Source organism: Cyphomyrmex costatus, unplaced genomic scaffold, assembly GCF_001594065.2.
Source record: "Cyphomyrmex costatus isolate MS0001 unplaced genomic scaffold, Ccosl1.0 scaffold205, whole genome shotgun sequence".
Lineage (NCBI taxonomy): Eukaryota > Metazoa > Arthropoda > Insecta > Hymenoptera > Formicidae > Cyphomyrmex > Cyphomyrmex costatus.
This window is the reverse complement of record NW_017276095.1, coordinates 396,698-422,367: the sequence shown is the minus strand read 5'-3', so window position 1 is coordinate 422,367 and position 25,670 is coordinate 396,698. Positions and strand designations below refer to the sequence as shown.

At 34.2% G+C, this 25,670-nt stretch overlaps 4 protein-coding genes across 4 annotated transcripts in view; all 4 read left to right on the top strand.

Annotated features, from left to right (window-relative positions):
* LOC108773324 (zinc finger and BTB domain-containing protein 17) overlaps positions 1-25,670 on the top strand; it is a 142,172-nt gene that overhangs the window by 99,677 nt on the left and 16,825 nt on the right. The window lies entirely within an intron of this gene.
* Positions 6,803-8,641, top strand: LOC108773325 (protein glass). Its single transcript, XM_018539086.1, has 2 exons — positions 6,803-7,496; positions 7,715-8,641. The coding sequence occupies exons 1-2, from the start codon at positions 7,412-7,414 to the stop codon at positions 8,122-8,124; spliced, it is 495 nt and encodes a 164-aa protein (XP_018394588.1). The 5' UTR covers positions 6,803-7,411; the 3' UTR covers positions 8,125-8,641.
* Positions 13,364-14,089, top strand: LOC108773330 (longitudinals lacking protein, isoforms F/I/K/T-like). The gene has a single exon (XM_018539091.1). It carries the CDS (start codon positions 13,680-13,682, stop codon positions 14,016-14,018), a length of 339 nt encoding a protein of 112 aa, XP_018394593.1. The 5' UTR covers positions 13,364-13,679; the 3' UTR covers positions 14,019-14,089.
* Positions 15,898-16,373, top strand: LOC108773331 (zinc finger X-chromosomal protein-like). Its single transcript, XM_018539092.1, has one exon. The coding sequence runs from the start codon at positions 15,983-15,985 to the stop codon at positions 16,280-16,282; it is 300 nt and encodes a 99-aa protein (XP_018394594.1). The 5' UTR covers positions 15,898-15,982; the 3' UTR covers positions 16,283-16,373.

Below are 25,670 nucleotides of genomic sequence, written 5' to 3'. Positions count from 1 at the left end.
GAACGATTTCTTGTCTCGCGCGCGCTTCCTTCGAAATGGAATCTTGACAGATCTGGATGGTTTGATAGATAAAAACGTAATACTTTTGTTCAACGAAAGAATAAAATTTAACAAAGGCCCGCATGTGATTTTATAACGTAACATACATAGTCTTTACGCTTTTTTATAAGGATGTAAATATTACGTGAGATGGGTTAATGTTAATGAAGAGTCATTATTTAATATGATAAATGTCTTCAAACATCGAAGACGTTTCGACGACGTTTTTAATTATGACTTTTTTAAGTCAGTTAACTAATACTTAATAATCTGAGTTCATACGTCAGCGAAACGGTAACAATGTTTATTTTTCAAGTAAAAAATTGCTTTCACTGACGATTTTATGATATGTAACTTATTTTGCGACGTTATTAATGTTAATAAATTATATATTTCCCGGTTAAAATGTTATTTTTTTGTAAAATTGTATGGGTAATTATTTAGAATTTCTCCGCACCTAAAATCTTAATAAAAATCCACTTAAAATGACGCGTTTTCACTCAAAATGTAAGAATCTGGCAAAAAATGCAGCGGCTTCATTAACCGAGATATGAAGCGTTAAAGTTCGAAATTTTAATAGTTAAGATATTTAGATATCTGTCATTCCGATTTGCTGCATGTATACGCAATGTCTGTTCTTTTTCGAAGAATTCTGAACTAGTTCTGAAATAGTACAATAAGTGAAACAAACGACAGCTGTCTTAGACTAACTTATTGCATCACTTATTGCACTCTTAAAAATAAATATTTTCTATTTTAATTACACAAATTCTTGTCTTTACAAACATAAATTCACTGCTGTAAACACACAAGAAGGGAGTTAGAGAAAGAGAGATAGAGATAGATAGGGAGAGAGGGGGAGAGAGGCACTGCTATAAAAACAAACATTCTTTGCATTAGCAATGAATTTGTTTTTAAAACAGTGAATTTTTGTCTTTAAAGCAGTGGATTTATAATATGTTTTTAAAACAATGCTTTATGCTTTTGTGTTTTTAAAGCAGTGCTTTTCTGTTTTTAAAGCAATGATTCTTTTAGCTCACTGATCAATAGTAGAGAGCGTTCACGGATCCGCTTTGCACAATTGAGTCGAGTTGAATTTGCTGAATGCGACCATTTAGTCGGGTTGACAGATATCTTAACTTCTAAAATCTCGAACTTTAACGCTTAATATATCGGTTCAGGAGACTAATCGCCGCATTTTTTTGCCAGATTCTTTCATTTTAAGTGGAACCGCGTTGAATGAGTGTATTTTTATTAAGATTGTGCGTGGGAAATATTCTAAATAATTACCAATTGTGTGTATGTTTATATATATGTATATATATATATATATGTATGTATATACACACAATGTGTTATAGATTTTAAAAATGCTAATGGCATTAAATCGGTTATCAATTAATTGTAAGGTTATTTCAGTCCATGATTGTGTTTTAAGTCCAACAAAAAAATCGGCGCACAATCTATAGAACTAATAATTGTATTTGTATAGCCACATATGAATATTACGAAGCACCAAGATCCACTTGGACCGAAAATAGTATTGGGAAAGTTACTTTCTTTTTTTGTAAAAATAACTATAAGTTACTGTTATAAGTTATTGATTCTGAAAAGTAATATATTACTATTCGTTACTTAAAAAGTAACGAGTTGTTATTTTACAATTATTTTTTTATCCATTTTTTGTAATTTTATGCTATTTGAAATATAATAGTCTTTTACATCTCTAGCATTACTAACTTATTTACACTGAACATTCAGTTACACACTATCTTAATAATGTTGTATTATTTAGTTATATTATATATTTATTGAATAAAATAGTGTATATTTGGAATCAAAATTATAGGATTAATAATATTAAATTGTGTTCACATATATTAAAAGGTTTTTAGTTTAATTTTCAATATAAACATTTTTTTACAGATTGTGATGATTATTAAGGATAAAGATATATTCTAATCAGAAGAAATAATTGTTAATTGTTTATATTAAGCACTTAATTTTGATCAATCCATATGTTGACAAATAAGTTTAAAGCATATAAATTACTATAAAAATAATTATTAAATTAGTGATTAGTTTACCAAAGAAATGTAACTAAGTTAAGTTACAGTTATAAATGTAAACACAGGAACGAAATTTTGTTAGTTACTGGAAAAAAGTAACTTTAACTGTAACTTAGAACTAACGAGTTACAATTAAAATTACAAGTTACTTCCCAATTTTGCATTTCTCCTTTTTATTTGTGTTTATATTTATTTATTGATCTTAATGGATATTAATTTTAATAGCATTGATTATTTTTCTTATAATTTTATTTAGATTGATTTTGATTATTTTTATATCATATTACGTGTCAAAATATATAGAATTTGTAACTTTCTTCAAGATATCGAAATTACATTATAAGTATTTGCAATTTATCGGTAATAAATAAGATCATTTAAAATCGATGAATATTGTACATACAGTTCTGAATTATGCATCGTTAGATTTATAAGATCTACAACATTATTTATAGAAATGTAACAGATGTATTTTTGCCTTGAGAAATGTAATTATCCTATCAAATGTTCCCTCTGTCTTCTGACTTTCTTTATGTTCTTGTTTATACTGTCGTGTTGATTGTGTTCTACTATTACTGTGACGATTCTATAAACGTTATACTTTCCCAATAATACAGATTCTTCGCCGATATCTTCGATAGCACAGCAAGATTGCAGGGAGAGAGTTCTTCATACGTGCTCGAGGTGTAACGCATTCACGGGAAATGTCGCAAAGCTCGAGCGAGAGCCTCGCGCCTGCCATCGATCGATGAATTATCCTCAGAGTCAAGGACAAGTACGAAGAAATTCGCGCGCGAAACTCGCTACATATTCATGCGTTTTTCCTCACTAACCGGCTGTAAATTCTCTTTTTCCAGATCCGTACCTGAAGTGGACCCTGCAGCGCTCTCATAACATCGACTACATCCAGAACATTTTGCCACGTCATCAATGCCCGAAATGTCACCGCAGCTATAAACACCGTAGTCACATGATGCGGCATTACAGATATGAGTGCGGCATACCGCAGCGATTCGAATGCCCGTACTGCAAGCATCACTTGCGACAGCGTACACACGTGTGGACGCATATACGCACGTTCCATCCGGATCGAGAACTTTACTGTATCGACATTGTCACCAACTCGAGGCTTTGTTGGCAGGAACCCCGAAATGACTGAAACAAATCGATCACAGAGCGATTCTGTTTTTAAAAAATTAGATTCTGTTATTATATATTTCTTTAATCATGTATTTCTCATAAGAGATATTTAATTTAAATTGATTGATATATGTTCAAAAAGAGAAATTTATATTTATACATATATTTCCATTTTTTAATATTTTTTAAAAAACTCCGCACAAATCTTACGGAAAAATGGGTCTTGGTCAAATTGCTTTAAATTTTAATATTTTTTAGCTCATGTCAAGCAGATTAAAATTCTTCACGGGCATAAATCTCCAAATATCATAGTTTTTGTTCTAGGACCTTCGGAAATTCTTTCTATTTTGTATGAAAAAGTACAAAAAATTGAAATAAATTTTTTTTACTGCACTTGTATATCAATTGTACATTTATTATTTTAGAGTTTTGCTCTTATTTTTAGAATTACCCGGAGCAAACGAGTAACAGACGCCTCATTCCTTTGAGATGTTTGATTTATATGTTTTATGTCGTAATTATATAATATTCATAACTTTAATGTTAATAAAAAAATTATTTGGACTATTTGTTTGCATAAGATGTAATCTTTCGAAAATTCTAAGCAAAAACTGAGGCATTTGGAGATTGTATACGTGAGGATTTTTAGTTTGATATGAGTTACACAAAGTATTAAAATTTGAAATTATTTGATCAAAACTCATTTCTCGTAAGATTTATGCAGAGTTATTTATGTCCCTGTACAGGATGTGAGTAAAATCTCCATATCCTGTATTTCGTAACATAATTTCCGTAATGTATATGGCAATAAAAAATTTTATACGTACCTATATCTAAAATTTTAAACGATCTGTACAGTACGTAGTACACGGAAATTATGTTATAGAGTGTAATGTGATATGAGAATCATGACTGTTAAGAGCTCAGATGTGTTACTTAATTGTTTGATTACTTGAAACTTTGATTACTAGAATACTTCATAAGCTACTTATTTCAAGATTCTTTTCAAGAATTAATAAATGAAAGTTTAAAAGAATAGCTTTTCAGAGTATTTACATTGTAAATGTACAACGTGTGTTGTATGACTTATACACACACACATATATATTGTATATATATATTTATATAATATTTAAATTAAAACGCAATTTTCAATATCTATATTAATATATTTCTAAGCTCAAACGATTACTTTAGAGTTTATAGGAATGTTCGAATAGTTAGTGTCAAAATCCTCATAATATTTTTCTCGAAACGCATCTGGTATCATAAGAAAATTTATTTTCCAGTTTTTTTAGGAAACCAAATTTTCCTATTACATGTTAGATGCGTTTTAAGAAACAGTTATATAAAAAAAAATTAATTAAATTTTTTACATCAACTATAATAATTATTATCTTCTATCATGAAAGTTTTTTTTGCTAATCAGACAATCGTGACAGACTTATTTTCATGAATTCCTTCATCGTCTCTAATGTTTTCTCACTTTTAGGTAGATCAATATCAATAGAAATCTAATGAATTGTATTTCGCAAATCACTTTTCGTTTCCCGTCGAGACTAATCTATATGTTGAATCAATGAATGTATAAAAAGTTTTACAGTTTTACACGAATAGTTACTGCCTCTCATCTTTGAATTTTGACTTCATATAACGAGTTCGAATATCTTTGAATTAAAGATTTGTGATATTAGCCGTGTTTTCACTAAACATTTTATACGACAGTTGATTTTATTAGGGAATGTAACGAAACGTTCATTCTTGCAATCTTGTGTTCGTCAATAAAGACAATTATTAATTGAATGGCTTTCTTTTTTCTTTTTTCGTTTATTTCTGTAAACAATAAAAAAGTCGATGTTTTCGACTTTTGTATATCTATACAATATTCAACAAATTCTAACCATGCGATTTTCACGATTTATAAAAGAACGGTGAAAAAGTGCGCTAAAATTATTTTGCAGGACACATCCATTATGAGAAAAATTAAGAATCGACTCATTACTAAAATGCTCCTGCTTTTTCATGGGTTTCAGATAGTTCCTCCAACCGGAGGAGAAATCACGAAGAAGTTTATTTGGATCCAAACGATTTCACTATACGAAACGGTCTATACGAGTGTCCCAGTTGCGGCAATCTATACAAGTGGAAGAAATCGATGCTTGCGCATCTGCGTTATCAATGCAAGCAACCGCCGAGATTTGAGTGCACGTATTGCCCGATCAAAAATTACCAGAAAGGACACATTGTACGTCATCTGCGCGTACATCACCCACATCTATCGCAACTGTATTTCGATCGGAAGTTCAACACTGTATATCGGCTTTGATTAAGTTTGACCTTGCATATCACATTTTTTATGCTCAATAAATTAAACGTCTGCATCTTGAATTAAGTGGCTAATTTATAAAGAATCCCATATTGCTTCCTGTAATTGTCGACGTCTGATTCTAATTATTTTGTTTTCGTTTTACCGTGAAATGTGAATGTATATTTATTACAGTCAATTAATCTTGTTATTATTCTTACGAATTTAATTAATTCGTCATTGCTTTTCTCCGCAGGTACGGATGCGCTTACATTGATAAATAAAATGACACTAATGATATATCTTGATATTTTTTCCAAGACTAGGATATGTCGATCGACAGTCGTCACATTGGTCGTCCTTTTCGTAATATTAACATTGTGCTAGACACGTAGTTTGTATAAACGATTTATTTACGACGCGTATAGACGAAGACGGAAATGCTGAGTACGTGCAAAGTCACGTTGCGAGGAACGTCTTTCAGATTTAATTATTTTCATTATGCGTTGCTTGCTGGGGAATTCGATGATGCAGCCTAAGCCGAACGGCCGGTGATCATCGTAAAAGCTTTTCTTTCTCGCGCGCACTCGAGCATGTCCTTCAGCATCTTCGTCTCCGTGTTTCAGGGCTCCACGTGGTGTTGCCGTTCGGGCCGAACATGATCTGCAAGTATCAACTAGGAACGGACAGCAAGCTCAATTCTGATGCCTGCAGTAAAACGAAGATACGTACGCGCAAGGTCAGCACCGACAACATGAAGCCGTTCCAGTGCCAAAAATGCGGTCGTGGTTTCACCTTGAAGAGGAACAAGGACCGCCACGTAAACTACGAATGCGGACACGAGCCGAGGTTTCAGTGCCCCTATTGCGGACTCCGCAGCAAGCAAACGTCGCCAGTTTATGCCCACATCAGAAAGAAACATCCGGAAGAGGAAGTCTTTATCTTCGATATGAAGCTCTGAGCACGATAAGAAGATCGCGAGTGTCTTTAATTCCACACCTGAGCTACTGGAGTGAATTTTGTCTTTCCACTGGACTCGCTTTTTATCGCGATCTTCGCACATCGTTGAAGACGACTGTTTCTCAATCTCGCTTGTTACTGCCATAAAAGAAATTGATTGCAATAAAATATTTTATTTGAGTTACCTATTTAATTTAATTAATTCAATATATTATTTAATTTAGTGACAAAATTTAAGTTGTGAAAGAAATATTAATAAAAAGGCTGTGATTTAACAAGAAAAGCAATTTGAAGATGATATTCTTTTTTCTATATGAGAACATTGTTAAAGCTGTTAGACATTGTTAAAATTTTTTTAATATTATATTTTTATTCAAGTCAATTAGGACTTAAATTTTTCTTAATTATGAAAAACTTTAATTCTGACTAAGATGCTTGCAAATGGCTGGTACCACGCGCGTTGAGAAATTGTTCTACATTACACAGACTTTGCCAAGCGACAACCAAGGCCAATCGTCGGAGAAGATTTCTAACTTTGGAATAGTTGACGCCGTACTTTATTATCCGAAAAAAGTTGTTGCTTCTACTTTATAAGAGAATAATAATTCGCTTGTATGTTGTTTTGTGAAATAAAGTTTTATCGCAGTTTTATGTCTACCGCTGAAACGCATAGATTTTAATAAAGCGGCTAGACATTAATGCCATTCTTGTTCACGTACCTTTTTCAAGTATACGACCTGCTATTGGCAGCACGGAGAGTTCTCATCACCCGAAGACTGCACAATCCGTTTCAATTTTTCTAATAGATCTCTAGTTACGTAGATTCTCGTAAGCAATAAGAATCACACGTAGCGATTTTATATTCAAATTTTAGACAGCATTTTCGTTAAAATAACACATGTGCTTCTGCGTCACCGTAGCCCGCGCGACGGAAGCGTTGCTGAATATAGGTTCGTCACGAAGATGCCCCGCAATTTTCAAAGGTATTTTCTTTATTATTTCTTTCTTTCTACATTATTTCATTTGCAAAATTATTTCTTCTATTAATTTATCTTCCCACTAATAACAAAGCATGAATATTATCCCGGCAAACTTTCCAGTGGTCCTACATTGAAGACTCCGACTTTCCCTCGAATCTTTCCGCTATTCGTCTCTCAAGCTCAGTGAGTTGTTACATCTTATTAATCGAACGACTTTGAAGTTTCAGGTTTTTACGCGACGACCCCGCAACTGGATCTGAACTTCGTGTTGCAATCCTGCAAGGGCTTCGAGACCGATAGCAGCAATAGGGATTTTGGCCAGGACAGCTCGTCCTCCATGTCGAGGTCGATGACGAATTATTTCTCTCATGGTCGCGTGAGAAATACCTATCAATCGAAGGTCACGTTCACCGACAACAAACCTTTCGGTTGTCCGAAGTGCGGCCGCTGCTTCACTGTCAAGGGCAATATGACCAGGCATTACAAGTACGAGTGCGGACAGGCGCCACGCTTCCAGTGCCCCTATTGCGAGTTCCGCAGCAAGCAGACGTCCAACGTGATGTCTCACATTAGGACCAGGCATCCCGGTCAGAAAGTCTACGTGGTGCACCTCAAATATGAGGACAAATAAAGGAAAAGGACAACCGTAGACATTGCAATCTCGCGTGACGACAGTGATTTTCTTGATTTGAAACGTGCAGGGAACCGCACTCGTGTGAAAAGAACGAATTGTTTGGGAAATTTGAAAAATTTTCACCGCGGACAAGTCTTATATGATCACACTTCTCGCGCAATCATCATTCAAACGTCTAGTACGATTGTGTGTCCAATCCGATGTATCAACATTTGTTGAGATAGACCGGGCATGTGAATTATTGCTCACATCTCTACGCGACAAGATGTCTCATGAACGTCCTTAGTTATTAAGAGTTTCACGAGCGCGGTGCGGTTCCTACGTCATTAATCGGATGATATTTAATCTGGATACCGCGTAAATACCAATTACGATACTTGATGCAATAATCGGAGGCAGGAACGCGAATGTTCGTTAGCAGTTGCTTAGCCATATGAAATACGACTTCGTCGTGAGGTCTGCTGTCGATGCGTGAAACGGCGAAACCGTGTAAAATTTGTAGCGGTTGAAATAGTGGGACTCAGTATTATCGTCAGATATTCTCTCCGTCTTTACACGTTACGAAATATCTCCTTAGCAGTTAATGAACCGGCGCGCGGAACTTCTCGATGTGCTACGTGAAAAATTATGACGTTTTTGAAACACTATCAGTTCAGCCTCGGTGATGTTAGTCATGTGAGACTTTCGAGGTACGCGAGAAAAAGGTCTTCAGCGCAAGCACATTCCGAGTTTTGGCATTCGCGCGCTATCCAATAAGCAATCTTTCGATTATTAGGGGCTTTAAAAGAGTCGTATGTTTTTTAAAACGTAGATGTATACCTATAAAAAGATTCAGGTTGTGAGGTTGACGATGGGACACGGGAAAACATTTGTATGCGTCTAAATGTACCAGGTATGATCAGACTAGGTATGAGTGTCGGATCGCGGCCGGTTCGTATTGTTAGCAAAGAATTTGTTCGATTTTACAGTTGACAAGTTGGAATTGTTATAAACGACGAGCGACACATTAAGTACACGTCGTGCTCGTCATGAAGACTGAATTGTTACTAACAAGAGCAGAAAGTCTGAAAGAACAGGGTTTTAAGCGGTCGGAACAAACGTAGTTACCTTCTGTTTTGATCACGATATAGAATCACGCGCTACTGTGACTTCGTTCTTAACATGGAGACGCATTGTACACAAGGAACACTAATAGCAATCGATAATATAGAATATATATTTCACCTATCACCTATCGCGAAAGTAGATGGAAGTATTGCTCTTCATGTATTGCGGAACACACCAGTTTGTCACACGTTCGGTTCTTTCGCGATTTGTTATCGCGGCACGTGCCTGCTTTTATTTTTTGCAATCGTATCGCATCCGCGCGGATAGAAGGGTCTCTTAGAGACACGAAACACGTTAGTGACCGACTGTTTTTGTTGCTGTGATATAATTACTCGTGTAGCGATATAAGTGTATTTGACTAAGTACATACGCGACGAAGCTACGTTAATCACGTTATCCGCCCTAGCGCGTAGAAACGAGTGTTCGTCATTCGTTCTGTTATACGTAAAATAAGGTGGTACAATTTTGGACATGGTATAATTCTGAATGAAATAAAATTTAAATCTAATTTTTGAAGCTTAAATTTGATTTTTTTTTCTTATATGATACTTTTTAACTCTTAGACAGCGGACGTCGTGATACTCGTACGGCAGATGCAGAGTTAAATGTGATCCAAGAACGATATTGTCTTAAAACGTTTAAAAAGCAGTTTTTTTATTATCATATAATACGTAGTAAATTATTTCAAATATATAGAAGATAAAATAAAAATACATATTTATCATAGAAACAAATATTCATTTATTCATTTTCTTCACAGTTAAAAAAAAAATAAACAACTCTAACTCACTCAGACTCTGCGTCCGTTGACGGAAAATATATTAATATACCTTCCACTAAGATCATTAAACTTGAACGAAAATTGAATTATTTTACAATATTAAAGTATCATATTAGACCATGATGCAAACACACAACAATTAAAAACAAAGCCTATTCGGTCAAGCTTGGATTTCTAAATTAATTACAGATTTTTAGTTGTTTAAATATTTATTATAAAGATGCCTATATGCATCAATATTGTTAAATTGCTTGTCAATTTATTTGTGATATTACTATTCTACTTCTGTTTGGATTGCATTTCAAATCTGAAAATAAATTCAGCGTGCAATTTGAAGAATTAGATATGTGGTATACAAATTTACACGCAGTTGTTTTAGCATCCAAACTCGACCGTTTAGTGTTTGTTTCTTAATTGTTGTGGATTATTTTATTTCTTTCAGAATTGTAGCATGTTCGAAATTGTACCATTTTACCATATATTTTGTTTAATTTGTGATAATAACTATTCCAGCTTCAGTTTATGATAGCGTTTCAAATCCAATAATAATTGGCGCATAGTTTTTATAGAATTGAAAAATGTATTTTAAAATTTATGTAGAGAGAAATGTTTTATTAGACATTAAGATCCAGCCTGGATCATATTTGACGTTCTCTGTTTACTTGTTATTCACTTAGCAAGCTAGTTTAACTTGTTATTGTTTGTATATATATTTCATTTTCCTTTTTATCTTCATATATTCTGTCTTCGAATTAAATAGATATTTTAGGATGTTGAGCAAGTTTTCGCGAACAAGGGATCTCGTCCGCACGGGGTATTTTGATGGACGCAAAACAAATAATTCTCGGGCTGTAAGCTTCGTGTTCGAGCTTCGTATGACGTACGTCAAGATACCCTACGGTTCCTGGCCGATTAGGAACGCAACATGTTTTCACCGTCGGTATATCAATAGCGATTTTCTCGCGGTACGTTTTATGATCGTATATCGTCGCTGTGGAAATGTAATATAAAAATAAATTGATGTTCGGACACCCTACTTGCCAAATGTGCTTTAGTATTTTTCCCCCTGATGTCCCGAACCTCTTCAGACTCCCCTTCACGAATCGGGCATGTTACTTCAGTTAAAACGTTCCGGAACATAGGATCTCATCCGACGAACCTGTTATAGCTGCACGGTAGATGATCTACACGCGTGTGGTGTTTGTTTGCGGCCGAAACTAACGATGCCTATCCCTACCCTTCATGACTGCGAGGAACATATTTGACATCAAGTTTTCTACCAACGTATCCGATTATTCCACTCACGTGCCGTGAGACTAATCATTGGGCAGTAATTTACGTAACTTTTTATCTGCATTTATGTGCTTTGCGTCAATGATCCTTGCACCTTAATATCTAACGAGCTATTCTTCTCCAGGGCCAATGACAAGTATTTCCAACGTGACTTTCCCATCAATCGATTGGCTGTCTTATTTACTTATTTTTTAGTTTTTTGAAGGAAAAGATTGTCGTTCGTTTAATGAAAAAAGTAAACATGTAGATGAAGCTTGTCGATGTGCCCGATGTCAGAAGCTACCACACATAATAACCTGGACCAAATCTCACAACTTCGGTTTTTGCTTTCAGATCTTCAGATGATGGACTGCTTCATGAACTTCATAGGTCCCGAGGAACGTGTGCCTTCCCAATCACAAAAGGCTCTCTACTATTGTCCTAAGTGCCTGCACGGTTTCACCCTGAAGAGTAACCGCAATCGTCACTTCAGATACGAATGCGGCCACGAGCCCAGGTTCAAGTGTCCTTACTGCGAGTTACGCAGCAAGCAGACATCGCAGATCTATAGTCACATCAGAAAGAAGCATCCTTCCGAAAGAGTTTGGGTTGTCGATCTCAAATCCTAACGAAATGTGCGGACATCGCGTGGATCTTCCATTTTGATCATGAGAGCAGTGTTGTGTATTATAATGATTTCAAACATAATAAATGTTACCTACACATTACTTCCCGTCTTGACGATTATGATGGCGCTCTTATCTTTCACTCGTCGCTAATTGCGTGCTCATCATTCCAAAGTTTCACTTTTAGGACCAGATTGCCCACGTTACAAGAACGTCTGCTTATATTAACTACGTTATCAGGTACGAATATATATAACGTGCGAGGCGTAGAAATTCTTAATCAAAATTCGCTCTTTTTGAGTCCATCTTGAGCTTCTTTGAGAAACTCGATGTTTATCTTTATGATATACATATATATCTTATGTCAAATGCGTCATGCGACATCGTAAAAGTTTATGATGATCTACACATCGATTAATGATACTAGATTAAAACTGAGTAATATCGTTTATAGTTTATGTATTATATTCACGCACGATATTATCTTTTGTTTGTACAAGCCGTTATTACATTGTACATATTTTAATGATATACATTTACAAGAGAGATATATCATAAAATTTTCTTCAATGTAACTATTGATGTTTCTTTTATACTAAAAAGTAATAAAAAGATTGGTAAATAATAATTATTGAAAATAAATAGTTGATTGCATGAAGTTTCTAAGAAGAAATGAAAATCGTCATTAAAATATGTACTCCATTTTATAACATTTTCTGCATACCAGCTTACAATATAGTTTCATGATCAATTCGATCAGTTCAAACGCATTATAAATACACATTGCACCAAACACTCGCTTTTTAATACGGACGTCGCACTTACGTGCGACTCAATAACTATAATGATTTTTCCTTGGACTGTCGATAGTTCGTCAATGATTATCCGCGATTATTGATCTGTTTCTAATTGTTCCATCGTTTGCTTTCAGTTTTTCTATATGGAAGTTACGGGATTGGTCTATATGACTCAACGAAGCCCGACGCAAATCAGACCATCAGGGTGTCGCCAATTCGACGACGAGGAAGCAATCGCCGTAATCACGTGTGCCCGAAGTGCGGTAACGGTTACACCGTGATCAAGAGCCTCAGGCGACACTTGCGCTATGAGTGTGGTCTGACCCCGAGGTTTAAGTGCCCTTATTGTGGCACTCGCAGCAAGCAACGCGGTCACGTGAGCCAGCATATACGTAGGAAGCACTCCGGTCAGCGCATCTATATCATCGACTCTCCCTGATGAGGCTTCATCTAGTATACCCTCTAATGAGATTTTTCCTTTGGCGACATACATTAGCAACGTCGACGTATAGTCTGACGATCTTGTTTTATTATTCTTGATTTTACCTCTTTCGATATATTCGATCTATTGACACTCTTGTTGGTAAACCGATATTACATATAATTGTAATTGTCGTTTTGTTAACTGTGCTTGATGGAATAAAGCATTTCCACGACATTCTACTGGTTTTCGAGAAAGTCGTTTCATTTCCATTCACTTTATACATCAAACGCTTGCATTGATAGCTCTTCGCAACAATCTGGACGCATTTTGTGGTTTGTTGATGAGCAAACCGAACAGGTAAACGGAGACCTTTGCGCGAGCTTGAACTCCTCGGGGTCAGGTGACGGGAATAATTCGCGGTAACACACTCGCGAGCGTCTCCACGATCTTCTCATTTTTATCTCTTTCTTCTTCCCGCTTGGAACCAGCGTATTTTTATCATCTAGCTAACTCTGCATCCTATCGATTTTTTTTTAGACGCGAAGATGATCAAGCTGGAGACCATGTGTCTGCAGAATATGTGCGAGGTGGTAATGGAGGAGTCCCAAGACTTTAGTTACGAGGAAGAGAAGCCACTCAATTCAACAAGGAGGCGCCGCGGTGGACACGTGCAGGATGACATCGAGAGGCATACGTGCTCGCGATGCTCGAAGAGCTATATACATGCGTGGCATTTGAAGAGGCACACAAAATTCGAATGCGGCCAGGAGCCGAGAGTCCAGTGCCCTTACTGCTCCGCCAAGATGAAGCAACGCGGTCACGTTTACAGGCACATCCGCCAGTGCCACCGAGGAGAAAATGTTTTCGTGATCGATCTTAATTGATAATTCACGAAGATGAGACTGATAAATTTCAATATGGCCATCCAACAGAATTTCGAATTTTCAATATAATACTGGCGCTGATTCGGCAATCCTCACATTTATTGAGCCATAATTTTGCCAAATCGTATAACTATTTTGGAACATGCTTTATATTCTGACTTTTTAAAATTCTCTGTTTATTACGAATTGTATAATACTTGTATTATTTATTTATTATTTTATTTTGATTACGAAAGAGATTTCATTGAAACGAAAGCTTTTTCATAAGCTGCGTGATTTCGAATAGATTCGTGTTTGCTTTCGAATACACATAGCATAATAAAAAAATCTTAGTTACCCTTGGGACTCGTTAACAATGTGAGATTACATTAGACATTTCATTTTATTCAGTTTTTATTACAACGTTTTTCATTCGATTTTTATTTCTTAACTGGATTATTTTATTTAGCTTAACGTGATATTCGCCATCAACCGATGAATTAGTTATTTATTTGATTTATTATTTGATGATTACTATTATATTTTATTGGATACGAGTGTAACATATTGATCAAAATTATCATGTTGAAAAAGAAATATTTATTTAATAATGTGAGATCTTAAAGTTTGGTTTGATTCCTTTTCTCTCGTTGCCACTTTTACATTGTTTAGTTTATCACCGTTATATTTTATACTGATTCGTTATTTTAAAATTGTAGTTGAATTTGTATTATAATGTATTAATTTAAACTGATAAAGACCCTGTGATAGTCAAAACGTATTGATAATTGGTGCATTCAGCAGAAAAAGCAGCTTTGCAACTGTTGTAAAATTCTAGAATATGATTGGCTTATATATTTATATCTAATAAGGAAGTAAGGGCAAAACCAATCATATTAAAGAATTTTACAACAGTTGTAAAGCTGCTTTCTCTGCTGAACGCAGCAAATAAATCTAAAAATACATGATTATATTTTCAAACATTCTACTTGCTCGATTATTATTGTTTTAAATTGTATTATTGTTGCAATTGAACGTGTCTAAAATAGGGAATTAGAGGATTCGTATCTGCCGTAATACAATTATTATAGTATAGATACTAATGTATCTAGTCATTATCAGAATTTAGATATGATAGAGGGAATTAAGATGAACAACAGAAAAACGGAAACAATTTATTTTAACTGTATTATCTCTTGTATCTTGTCTCGTTATCCTAAAAAACGAATAAAATGCGATATTTTCTTATTTAATTGAAATATAGTCATTTTCCTGGTAGATTATTTATCATTGTCCGTATTATAAACTATACATATTATTAACAATTGAATAAAGCAAGTTCATTTGTTGCTTTCTAAAGAATGTTTGATTATTATCAATTTAAATGCTTCCCGATACTTTTAATAACATTATTTGGATTGTTATTATGACTAAAGTACATCCTATTCTTTAGATCCTTCAAATTTTTCCAATGTGAACAATTATATTTCGAATAGAGATAAAAGGGTTGATATAGAATTAGCAAGCTGGTCTTTGAAATGCTATTTCGTCGTTCATTTAATAATACTGCATAATTACTAATTTTGATAATTTTTTTTAGCGATTTTAATTTTGTATGACATGCGTTTATGGCTGTACATATAAACGTTTAAATTGGAGTCACGCATTCAAATGTGAATGTTCAAAATCTAAGCAATTATTTTTATGATTTTGCCAATTGGAAATTCCGTGGCACAATATAATATCCTACCTATAAAAATTATCTCTCCTATCGTTTGTCTCACAAAGATTTAATCGTGCATTTATGGTTTGTTTATATATTCAAATAATATAGCCCAAGTAATAAAATGAGGACGCATTATTTTCTTTTTCTCTCTCTAATTAGTACTTAATATCTTCATAAACACAGCCGTCGCATCTCTTTTTTGTAACTAACGCCCCCCGTTTTCTTCTTCCTCTCGCTTGCAGAGCCATCGATACCGCGCATGATTCTGCCCAGGAACATGCAGCAACGGATGTGTTTGCCAATGATGTCAATTAAGGATCTAACACTCTGGATGGGCAAGCAGAGAAGCGGGGATATTACATTTCCCTATCGTTGTGAGAGATGTGGGAAAGGTTATCAGCATCGCGGCACCTTGTTAAGACACACTCGACATGAGTGCGGCAAGGAACCGCAATTCAAGTGTCCGTATTGCCCTCATAGGACGAAACAACGTGGCAATCTGTATCAGCATATCCGCACCAATCATCCTGGGAAGAATGTTTTCTCCAGCAGCATCTAATGCTCGTAAATGTCGCGTGCTGACGTTGCCATTTTTGCAGTCTTCCTGACTGATTTCTATTTTTTACCTAGCAACACTTGTATACGCGCGAATTAACGTAAGGGAACGTTGGGAAAGATAGTTGCAGTTACCATTGAGATTTAATTATATTGCGGATATTGCATAAACTAACTTGTAGTATATAACGCCTATGTCAATTGCAATTATGTAAGGACATTTTTAATTGACGTATCTACTAATTACTATTAAGGATATTCGATCTCTGGATTGATTAGCTGAAATCAGTTTCTGCAAAAGATCGGTTCAAAAATAGTTTAATTTTTTTTTTAGAAAAATCAATTTTTATGTTAAAGATTTGTTTGAAAATAGTTCTTTATGCTTGGAAAAATCGTATATATTTTTTTGTTGTTAGAAAATTAGAACATTTTTAAATACTATATTATTGTTGGTGAAATATTTTTTCTGATTTTTTTATTATCTATATTGATATTTGTATTGTATAGTTGTAAGCATCAAATTATGCATCCGAATGGATGCATTAATAGTGTGATCAAAACAAAATGATGATTTTATATTAAAGTCACATTTTTAAATGAAAACAAAATTTTATGAATTTAAAATTTCAATAGGTTATTTGCATTGCTTGACATTAATACAAATTTTTGCTTAAAATAAGATAAGGATACGTTTGGATGTTGAAGAGAGAGAAAGCGAAAATGCTAAATGTAGAAAGTGCAAGCAGCGCGAACACAAACCCGATTTCAATGAAATCCATCCTGTCTTTATCTTCTTTTATTTATTATAGGTACATTATATTTATAATATTATTGTTCCTGAATTTGTAAATTTGCCAAATTTTAAAATAAATGAATTGGATCGTTTTTTTCACGTACTTCTATGAATAATTCTGCATGATTCCAATCATTGTAGTAGAGAGACGTGCTTAGTGAGTGTCTAACGCGTGTATAGCATATAAACGGCTAAAGCCAAAAACAGTCGAAGTCAAGATTCACATTTGGACGTACTACAAATACGATTAAACTGCAATTTGTTGGATGTTGTTAGGGTCTTCATTAAAACTGTCTTTTTTTTAATATTTATTAACATATTTTGCATGATTCCTTTCTTGTCTCTGTTTGAGTTGAAGATTCTTAAGTATAAATATATGTATACTTTTTAGGCAGCGAAACTATTTTTACACGCGACCGGCCAACTCTTCTTATTTTTGATTGTATAACATGAAGCGATAATTGATTACAGGATATATTACGTAAGATTCAAAATTTATTGTATTTTAGTAGTTATGTACCCCCCAAAAATGGACTTTGGTGGTTCGGGATAAGAAACTTGTAGTGTCTATTATTAATCTTTTAAATTTAAATTAACTACTAGTTTTTTGAACATGGCTGGAGACATTACTGCGTCTCCTGATTAAAAACATATTTTACAGCGTTTATTAAAAAGTATTATCAACTTTTTATTAACAATGTTTTTTACAAGACGAAAGTGCTTAATAAATGTTAATTAAAATTAACGTACAAATATTATTATATATTATAATAAATTTATGTTCTTGTGTCAATTACTATTCAGAGGACTGTTTCTTATAGATATAAATGCGTAAGTTGGGCTCAACAAAAATAGATAAAGGCGCTGCAGTATCTTGTATTCTCATCTTTGCGACCGAATGTTTGAAAGTTTCCACGAGTTGGACTCAGCCTGCTATTAAAATTTATTTACCTCGAAATCTCCGTGATCACTTACTAACCGTAGCATTTTATTTTCTTTCAGGGACGATAGTATGGCAAACTATCCCTCAGCATCACCAGAATCAGATGACTAGTCAAAACCAAATTCTGTTTTGCGCAGAATTTAATCCGAAGACTTCCGAGTTAAAATTTCCCAGTTATCTCGACAAGAAACCGGGTTTATTCGAGTGTCCGAACTGTGGCAAGTATTATCGCTGGTTGAGAAACATGAGGAGCCATCTGAAGATCGAATGTGGCAAAGATCCAAAGGAGTGTTGCCCTTATTGCTCACATCGCACCAAATACAAGAGTAGTCTGCATAAACACATACAAAGAATGCATCCGGAGAATAATTTTGTATAATTTTATGAAACATTTTATAAAATTTTTTTGTCTAAATTCTAAGCAGAATCATAATCGTAACACATTCTTGTAAGACTTATAAGAACTGTTAATTGCTTGTATCTTTATACAATATCTTTACAAACAGCTTCTTTCTAGCCATAAGGTTTACAAGAAATCGTAAATATTTACTAACAATCGTACGATACATAAGCATAAAATTAGGAAACTAGTCGTAAGTTCTTACAAGTTTTACGAGAACAAATTACGAGTCTTACAATTTGCTTAGAATTATTGTTTTTTTTATTATTCATTGTTGTTACAATCAAACTTTGCGGATATATATATGTATATGTGTGTGTGTATTTGGTGAGGCAGAAAGGAAAATTATTTATTGTTATATATCAGGATTGTTAAATATCAGGATTTTTGTAAATTATTATTTATTAAATAAACCAACTGTACATGTTGTTTAACAAGCATCGACTAGTATGCTGTTTATAATAAATCTTTCATAATCATTATAAATTTAATTAGCTGAAATGAAAATGATATTAAATTGTCTGTTGATAGAGTTTGTGAAGTGTTCTTTGTGTTTTATTTAATATCCCTGCAAATTTTTGTAAATTATGATCGATTGCGGAATATTTTGCTAAATAGAGTTTATTTTTATGTTTAAATTTCTTTTTGAAGTATAAATTGATTGTAAATATACATATAATATATATACACTTACAATTAATTCATAAAAAACTTAATTTTTTTACTGAGAAATTAAAGAGTTACATTATTAAAAACGTTAGGTCTAACAGATCCATGCAATCAGAGTTTAAATGATTTTATTTTAATTTTCTGCCGAAAAATGTCTGTCTTGATAAAATAAATTATTAATGCAACTTTAGAAGTTTAACTTATTTATTATAAATTCATGTGAAAAATTTTTATGTATCAGCAGAATTAATTCATGGAATTAGTACTTTACGAAGATTCGCACAATTTTATCAATAATATTATACATTAAGTGATATATTTAATATATTAAACGAGTATTTATTTTAGTTGCTATCTTATTATATCCGCCTTCTTATGCTGTACTTTGCAAACAATTTCATCGTGGCTCTACGCTAAATATCTTCAAGCACGTATTTTTTAACATCCTCCACGAGCAAAAATATTGGAAAAAGAAGTAAAATTTGTGGATTAATTCATAAATCTTGTACGTATATTATTTTCAGCACATGAAATCTTTTTTTTGTATTTTAAAAGGATATCTTAATAATATGCATACGATCCATAGATGTCTTAACATTTCGCAGAAAATCTAATTTTGAGAGAATAATGTTAAATACGAATAAATTCATAATAATTGTAATAGTAATATTTCTCGTGTGAAAGTGCTTCAGAGACATGTTTTGTCATATGCTATTACTAATCATGAGATCGCGTCTTCAAAGCACTCTGCGGATAGAAAGACACTTGCTGGAAAGCATCTTCGTTCGCATCATGGTGAAATTCTCTGGTGATCCCGCGCGACTGTAAAATAATTTCCTCACTGACTAGCATTTCTGTTGCAGGTGTCAAGTATGCGTGCCAATGCTGCGGACGAAACTTCTCATGGCCGTCGAGTCTACGTCTACATCAAAAAATGGCGTGCGGTAAACCGCCGAATTTCTACTGCACCGTTTGCGATTACAAGTCGAACTTCAAAGGCAACCTGAAGAGGCACCTGTTTTGCAAACACAATATAAATTTGTATTGATATATGCGCGATTAGGCGATTATGCGTTTTTTTTTTTTTTTTTTTTTTTTTTTAAAGAGACCGACCCTTCGAAAGAAGAAAAAGGAAATTTTATGTCTTTAATAAAATGTATTTGTTGTAACACGTCCTATGATAATCTTCCTTTTAATCCTTCAATTTTATTTCAGTTGCAGTTGTAGTTGAATGCATTGGTTTTTTCGCGGATTACTTCTGTTTTAGGTCATACGTATCGAAAAGTGTCGATACGAGAACGAAGTTCTAGTAAGTATGTATGTACGAAAAGGTAATCGCACGTGTGTTAGTTTTCTTCCTTGAGATTGAAGAAGCGCTTTTCGAGACGATCGATCATTTTCGAGCACAGATTTTCATGAGATCAGACGTTTTCTTACTCTCGTAATTTTATTCACACTTTGGATCACGTATTTGAAGAGATGTTTTACTCGCGACACTCGAAAAGCGCCGTCTCACTAGATGGATCATCCCGAGGACGTCTTCGCGGAGAATCCATTCCCGACTTGCTCAAGGCATGCGCTTTGATGTATAGAGACTATCTTGGTTGCGTTCGACGCTTGTTACCTCGTGACCGTTCAACTCTGGATCCTAAATGAGATCTCACGGGTTCGCACTACCCCGTTAACGGGAATGAGACCCGATTCTCTCGCGGTCTTCGTGATTATGCTCTAACAGACGTTTTTCTTTTTCAGATGCACCCCTCTTTCCAATCGTGAGGCCGCGGCTGCACGTGTGCCCCCGCTGCGGCCAGATGTACTCGTGGGCATCGAACCTGCGGAAACACCTCAAGATGGGCTGCGGCATGGTCACCTTCGAGACGCACTTCTCCTGCCAATACTGCCCCTACAGATCGAGGATCGAGGCGAGCTTCCTCAAGCACCTGCTCTCGGTGCACAACATCAAATAGACGTCGCACTTGGGCGACATTCCTGGTATCTCGCCGACTGACGTCTCCGGGAGGAATTCGTCCGAGGTTTTTCTCGCGATCAGAACGAACGAGAAACTCATTAATCTCGACGGTTCTTTCGCAGGAAGAAGAGCCTCGCCACGGTCTCCTTGAGTCAGATAATCTGGTAGTCGGATAATATCATACGCCCTGCGGAACTGTCCTCCCGTAGCTTCCCATGCTACTTGTTCTTATCTGATAAGAAGCTCGCGTATTCGAGCGAAAACTGGTGCGTTGATCTCCGATGAGGAACTAAAATATTTGCTCGAATGATGACAGAAGCAGCGAGTGTGCGCAGCGTTTATGTCCGATTGCTTTAAAGTTTATCGGAGCGTCGATTCTCGAAAACATAAGACGTCGTATGTAGTTGTAATATGACACGTCATATCAATGATCTGTATATGGTCTATCAATAAGTGTCGTACTATAGACTCTGTGTGATGTCGTCATTGACGTTCGAGACTCCGCGAGAGCGATCTTCGACTGTTTTAATTTATATAAGTTGTGCTTGCGACATTCGCCGACTTAAGTCTCGAAGTTTTTATTTTATTTCATATTATTTTAGGACCTAACTAGGTAGAAGATAGCTTCTTTCATTTACAGAAATTGTTTATCGTGAGAAAAGTGACTTTGTAGATATATGTAATTACATTTGAGTGAACAGAATCTAGTCTAAAGGCTGTTTCTTTCGTAAGATTTCAGAACTCAGAATAATATGAATATTGTTTTTATATATTTTAAGACAGAGTAGTACATTTCTTTAGATACTTTGCTTAATATTAAGTAAACTGTGCAATTATAACTACACATTATTATAAATACATTTCTGATTTTTATTGAAAAAGGATTTAAGTATATTCGCATCAAGAGTGATTCAAAATTTTGTATATTTTCGAAGAATTTCGTTTGTTTGAAAATTATTTATTGATCATATTCCAACTTAGGAATTTGATAATTTCCAATTGTAACGAGAAATGTTTGTTATTTTTATAGGAATCTTTGTCATGAGTGCTTTATTTTACCAAAGACTTTTCTATTGAAAAAAAAAAAAAAAAACGCTTCCTATTGGTGCGATTAATAGTATCCGAATATCTTTATTTACGATTCGTAACTTCAATAGGTATACGCGCGCGCGCGCGTGTGTGTATGTGTGTATGATATGTGTGCAGAGTGGCAGAAAAGTCTGATTACTACCTAATGAGACATTAATGATCACGTAACTATAAGTATAGCCGCCGGAAGATGTCGGAGGACGGCAACCATCGAAGACTACGTAATGATCTTAAAAGTCAAATCTGTAGGTTTAAGGATAAGCGATACTTAAACTTAAGAAGATGTCGATGGAGTCATTTTTTAACGCGATTAGTAATACGCCCTTGTACCGTTAATTACTGTGCATTATAGAGACTGCTCGAGTATAGTGCAATTTGACTGTAAATTACGCTAGCTCCAACTACACTTAGCCATGTGGCGTAGCGGATTTTAGACGACAGTTACTTACATTTATCGACGTACCGGCAATTAAACGTATCCAACAATCAGCTAGTATAATTTCATTTACGACAATGTAACCATGATGATAGAGATAAGCATGCATCCGCGGCCTCTTTTACAATGATATATACCGACTTCAATTAATATGAACATTGGTTTTTCTTTTAAGGCTTTGTAACGCACGGTCATCCTGTTTTACAAACTGTTTTTATTACACAACAACAATGAGACGAGATGGAAAGATATTGTGTAGATCGTAGGTGAATTATTGTCAGATACTCGAAACGCTGTATCGTCCCATTAATCACTTAAATACATTAGTCATTTATCCAAATTCGAAATTCCGACATACATAGAAACGAAATGATACGTTGACGTAAAGACGTCTGAGCAGATTAAATATAACGAAGCCTACACGGAAGCCTCGTAAACAGAAGAAGGTACAAGTTTAGAAAATTGCAGTAATTGCATATCGAGAAATGCATGCTAACAAAATCGGGATTTTCACCTAATTACTCTAGTAATGGAATTCGTATCGATACTAGTTACAAAAATTTATTACCAAGTTTTTACTGTGTACGTGAATGATAACGTACATTCGGCAGATGATGTTATAGAGACGATAACGATATGAACCACCTGTCTACGAGACGCACCGCTAATGTACTTTATCCATTCGATAGATCAGTAGATCGATAGATCGGTGAAGCCACATGTTGCGTCGGCTGCGCTACGCAGCGTTTAAGTGTTTGTGTAACAATGTTTCGCATTCGTTTGCTTTCTAAATAAATACCTGTGTACATATTCGCAGTCACGAGAATATTCTTCGAACTGCATCCTTTTCGTCTTTTCATTTTACACATTTTATAAATTATTTTTTACGCGAAATCATAAAATGTCTCAATTACAAAATCAAAATTTAAATTGCAATAATTTTATTTCCAAAATTAAAAAAAACTTTTATTTTTTTAAATTTTTATTAATTATCTTAGGATTTTATTTTTCTCTAAGTTCCTCATTAATTTGTTTACGATTGTAATCGATTGTCATACAATTAAAATTATAAAATTTAATTATACTTTAATACGAATTTACCGTAATCTTATTTTATTCAGCGCTCTTAATTATCGTTAATTATTATATAAATCATCATGAAGTCAAAGATTAAATTAAATAAATTATCTATAATTTTAACTTTTCTTCATTAGATTGCTATAACTCAAATATCTTTCATTTTATTTGACCGTTAGTGGCTTTGACCGTTATTAGTTTCCTTTTTCTTGTATGTTTATTGTTTATCAATTGTATGTTTATTGTTTATCAATTGTACGGTCTTAAAAAGATTTGAGTATTTGTTTCATTTTATTATCCACTGTCTCATTTTATTCTCCTATTAATGACAAAATATGCAGAGTGTTACGATGACAATGTCTTTCCGTTAATTACTTCCGCGCAATTTAACAGTTTGGAGCCATAATGGGTATTAAAATGAACACAGACAATGTGCAATAGTTCCAGTTTTTAGTCCATAGGTATGAAATCTATTACGAAGATGTCTTTGTTCATCGCATGCTGCTTAGATGTAAATATTTTAAGTAAAGCAGATCGCGTTTGGAAACGCAGAAGTGGATGATCTTAATAATTTGGTTGCGTTAACGCATACATGACAAGCTGGCTTTTGTGTTTCAGGTCCACTTATTGTCTGGGTTGAGGGCTATCAAACACTTGATTCGAACACAACTAATCGATCCAGCGATGATCATACCTACGTTGACCGCTTACGATTCAAGTGTAAGCAAGTTCAAGTTAGTAGGTTCAAATGTTCCAAGTGCTCGAAGTCATATCGATGGAAACATCATCTTGTGGAGCACATCAAAGCTTCTTGTGGCAAGAAAAAGGCGGAATGCTGCCCCTATTGCAGTTATAAAAGCAATCGCAAGTGGAATCTGAAGTCGCACATGAAGAGGATTCATGCGAGAGTATAAAAGGCAGATGACAAAATTACATTATTGATTACATTATTGATTAACATTGTTTCATAATATGTGTCTCAGCTTTGATGCTCTTCAATAAAATAGTTGTTTATGTCACTCAGATTTGAGAGATCGTTGCTTATAACCTGAAATTAATTCAAACTATCGTTTGTAACTTAACGTTGTTCCTGAAATCACATCCTTGAAAACGAAAGCATAGCTGTTCCAGAGAATATCCATACTTTCCTTTTAATTACCTGGAGCGAAATTTTATCTCTTTCTCTTATTTATTTTTAATGTCTTAATTATTTAATATTATACTTTATTTTTTTAAATTTTGTCCTGCGAATGGGAATATAAAGAGGAAATAAAAAAAACAAGTGTGGTAGAATTTGTTTCGTCCGAGTGTTGAATTCTTCTAAGTATGTGTACTCTATTTTGCGCCTCTTTCTTGTTTCAGGACCATTCATTTACGAGACTGCTATACGAAGTGCGGCGAAATCGCGAATATTTATACGCGATTTGGAACAGGCGAGAAGAGCCGTTAACGCTGTCGCCAATGGAATGTCTTTGAGGAAAGCCGAGAAAATATACTCCATATCCAAATCAGTTTTACATCGATACAGCAAACAGGGCATTCCAACGCGAGTGATTTACACGAAGTTCAAGAATTCTTAATGTTCGAAGGATATCATTCTCTAAGTGGCTTAAGAAAGTTTTTTTTGAAAAGTTCTTTGATCTTATCACAGCACGACAAAAAGATATATCAAAAGATTTTTTTTTAAATTGTCACAGTTTTATTATTTACATTTTTCGCCTTTTATACAGTGGGCTATGATTAAATTTATATTATTACATAAATTGTTATAGTAGTTTTTAAATGTTTGTGATTTATGAATGATAAATATCAACATAACACTGCATTGAAGTGTAATTTTATTTTTTTATTGTTTATTGCAATCAATTCTATTTTTCAACAATATCAAGAAAATATCATAATCCAGCAATCTAAGCAATTTCTCATTAATTTAATATTCTATTTTTATTAAATAATAGTTGATAAAAAAATTCTGGAAAATAAAATTTTGTAAACTTTCCTTTAAAGTATTAATAT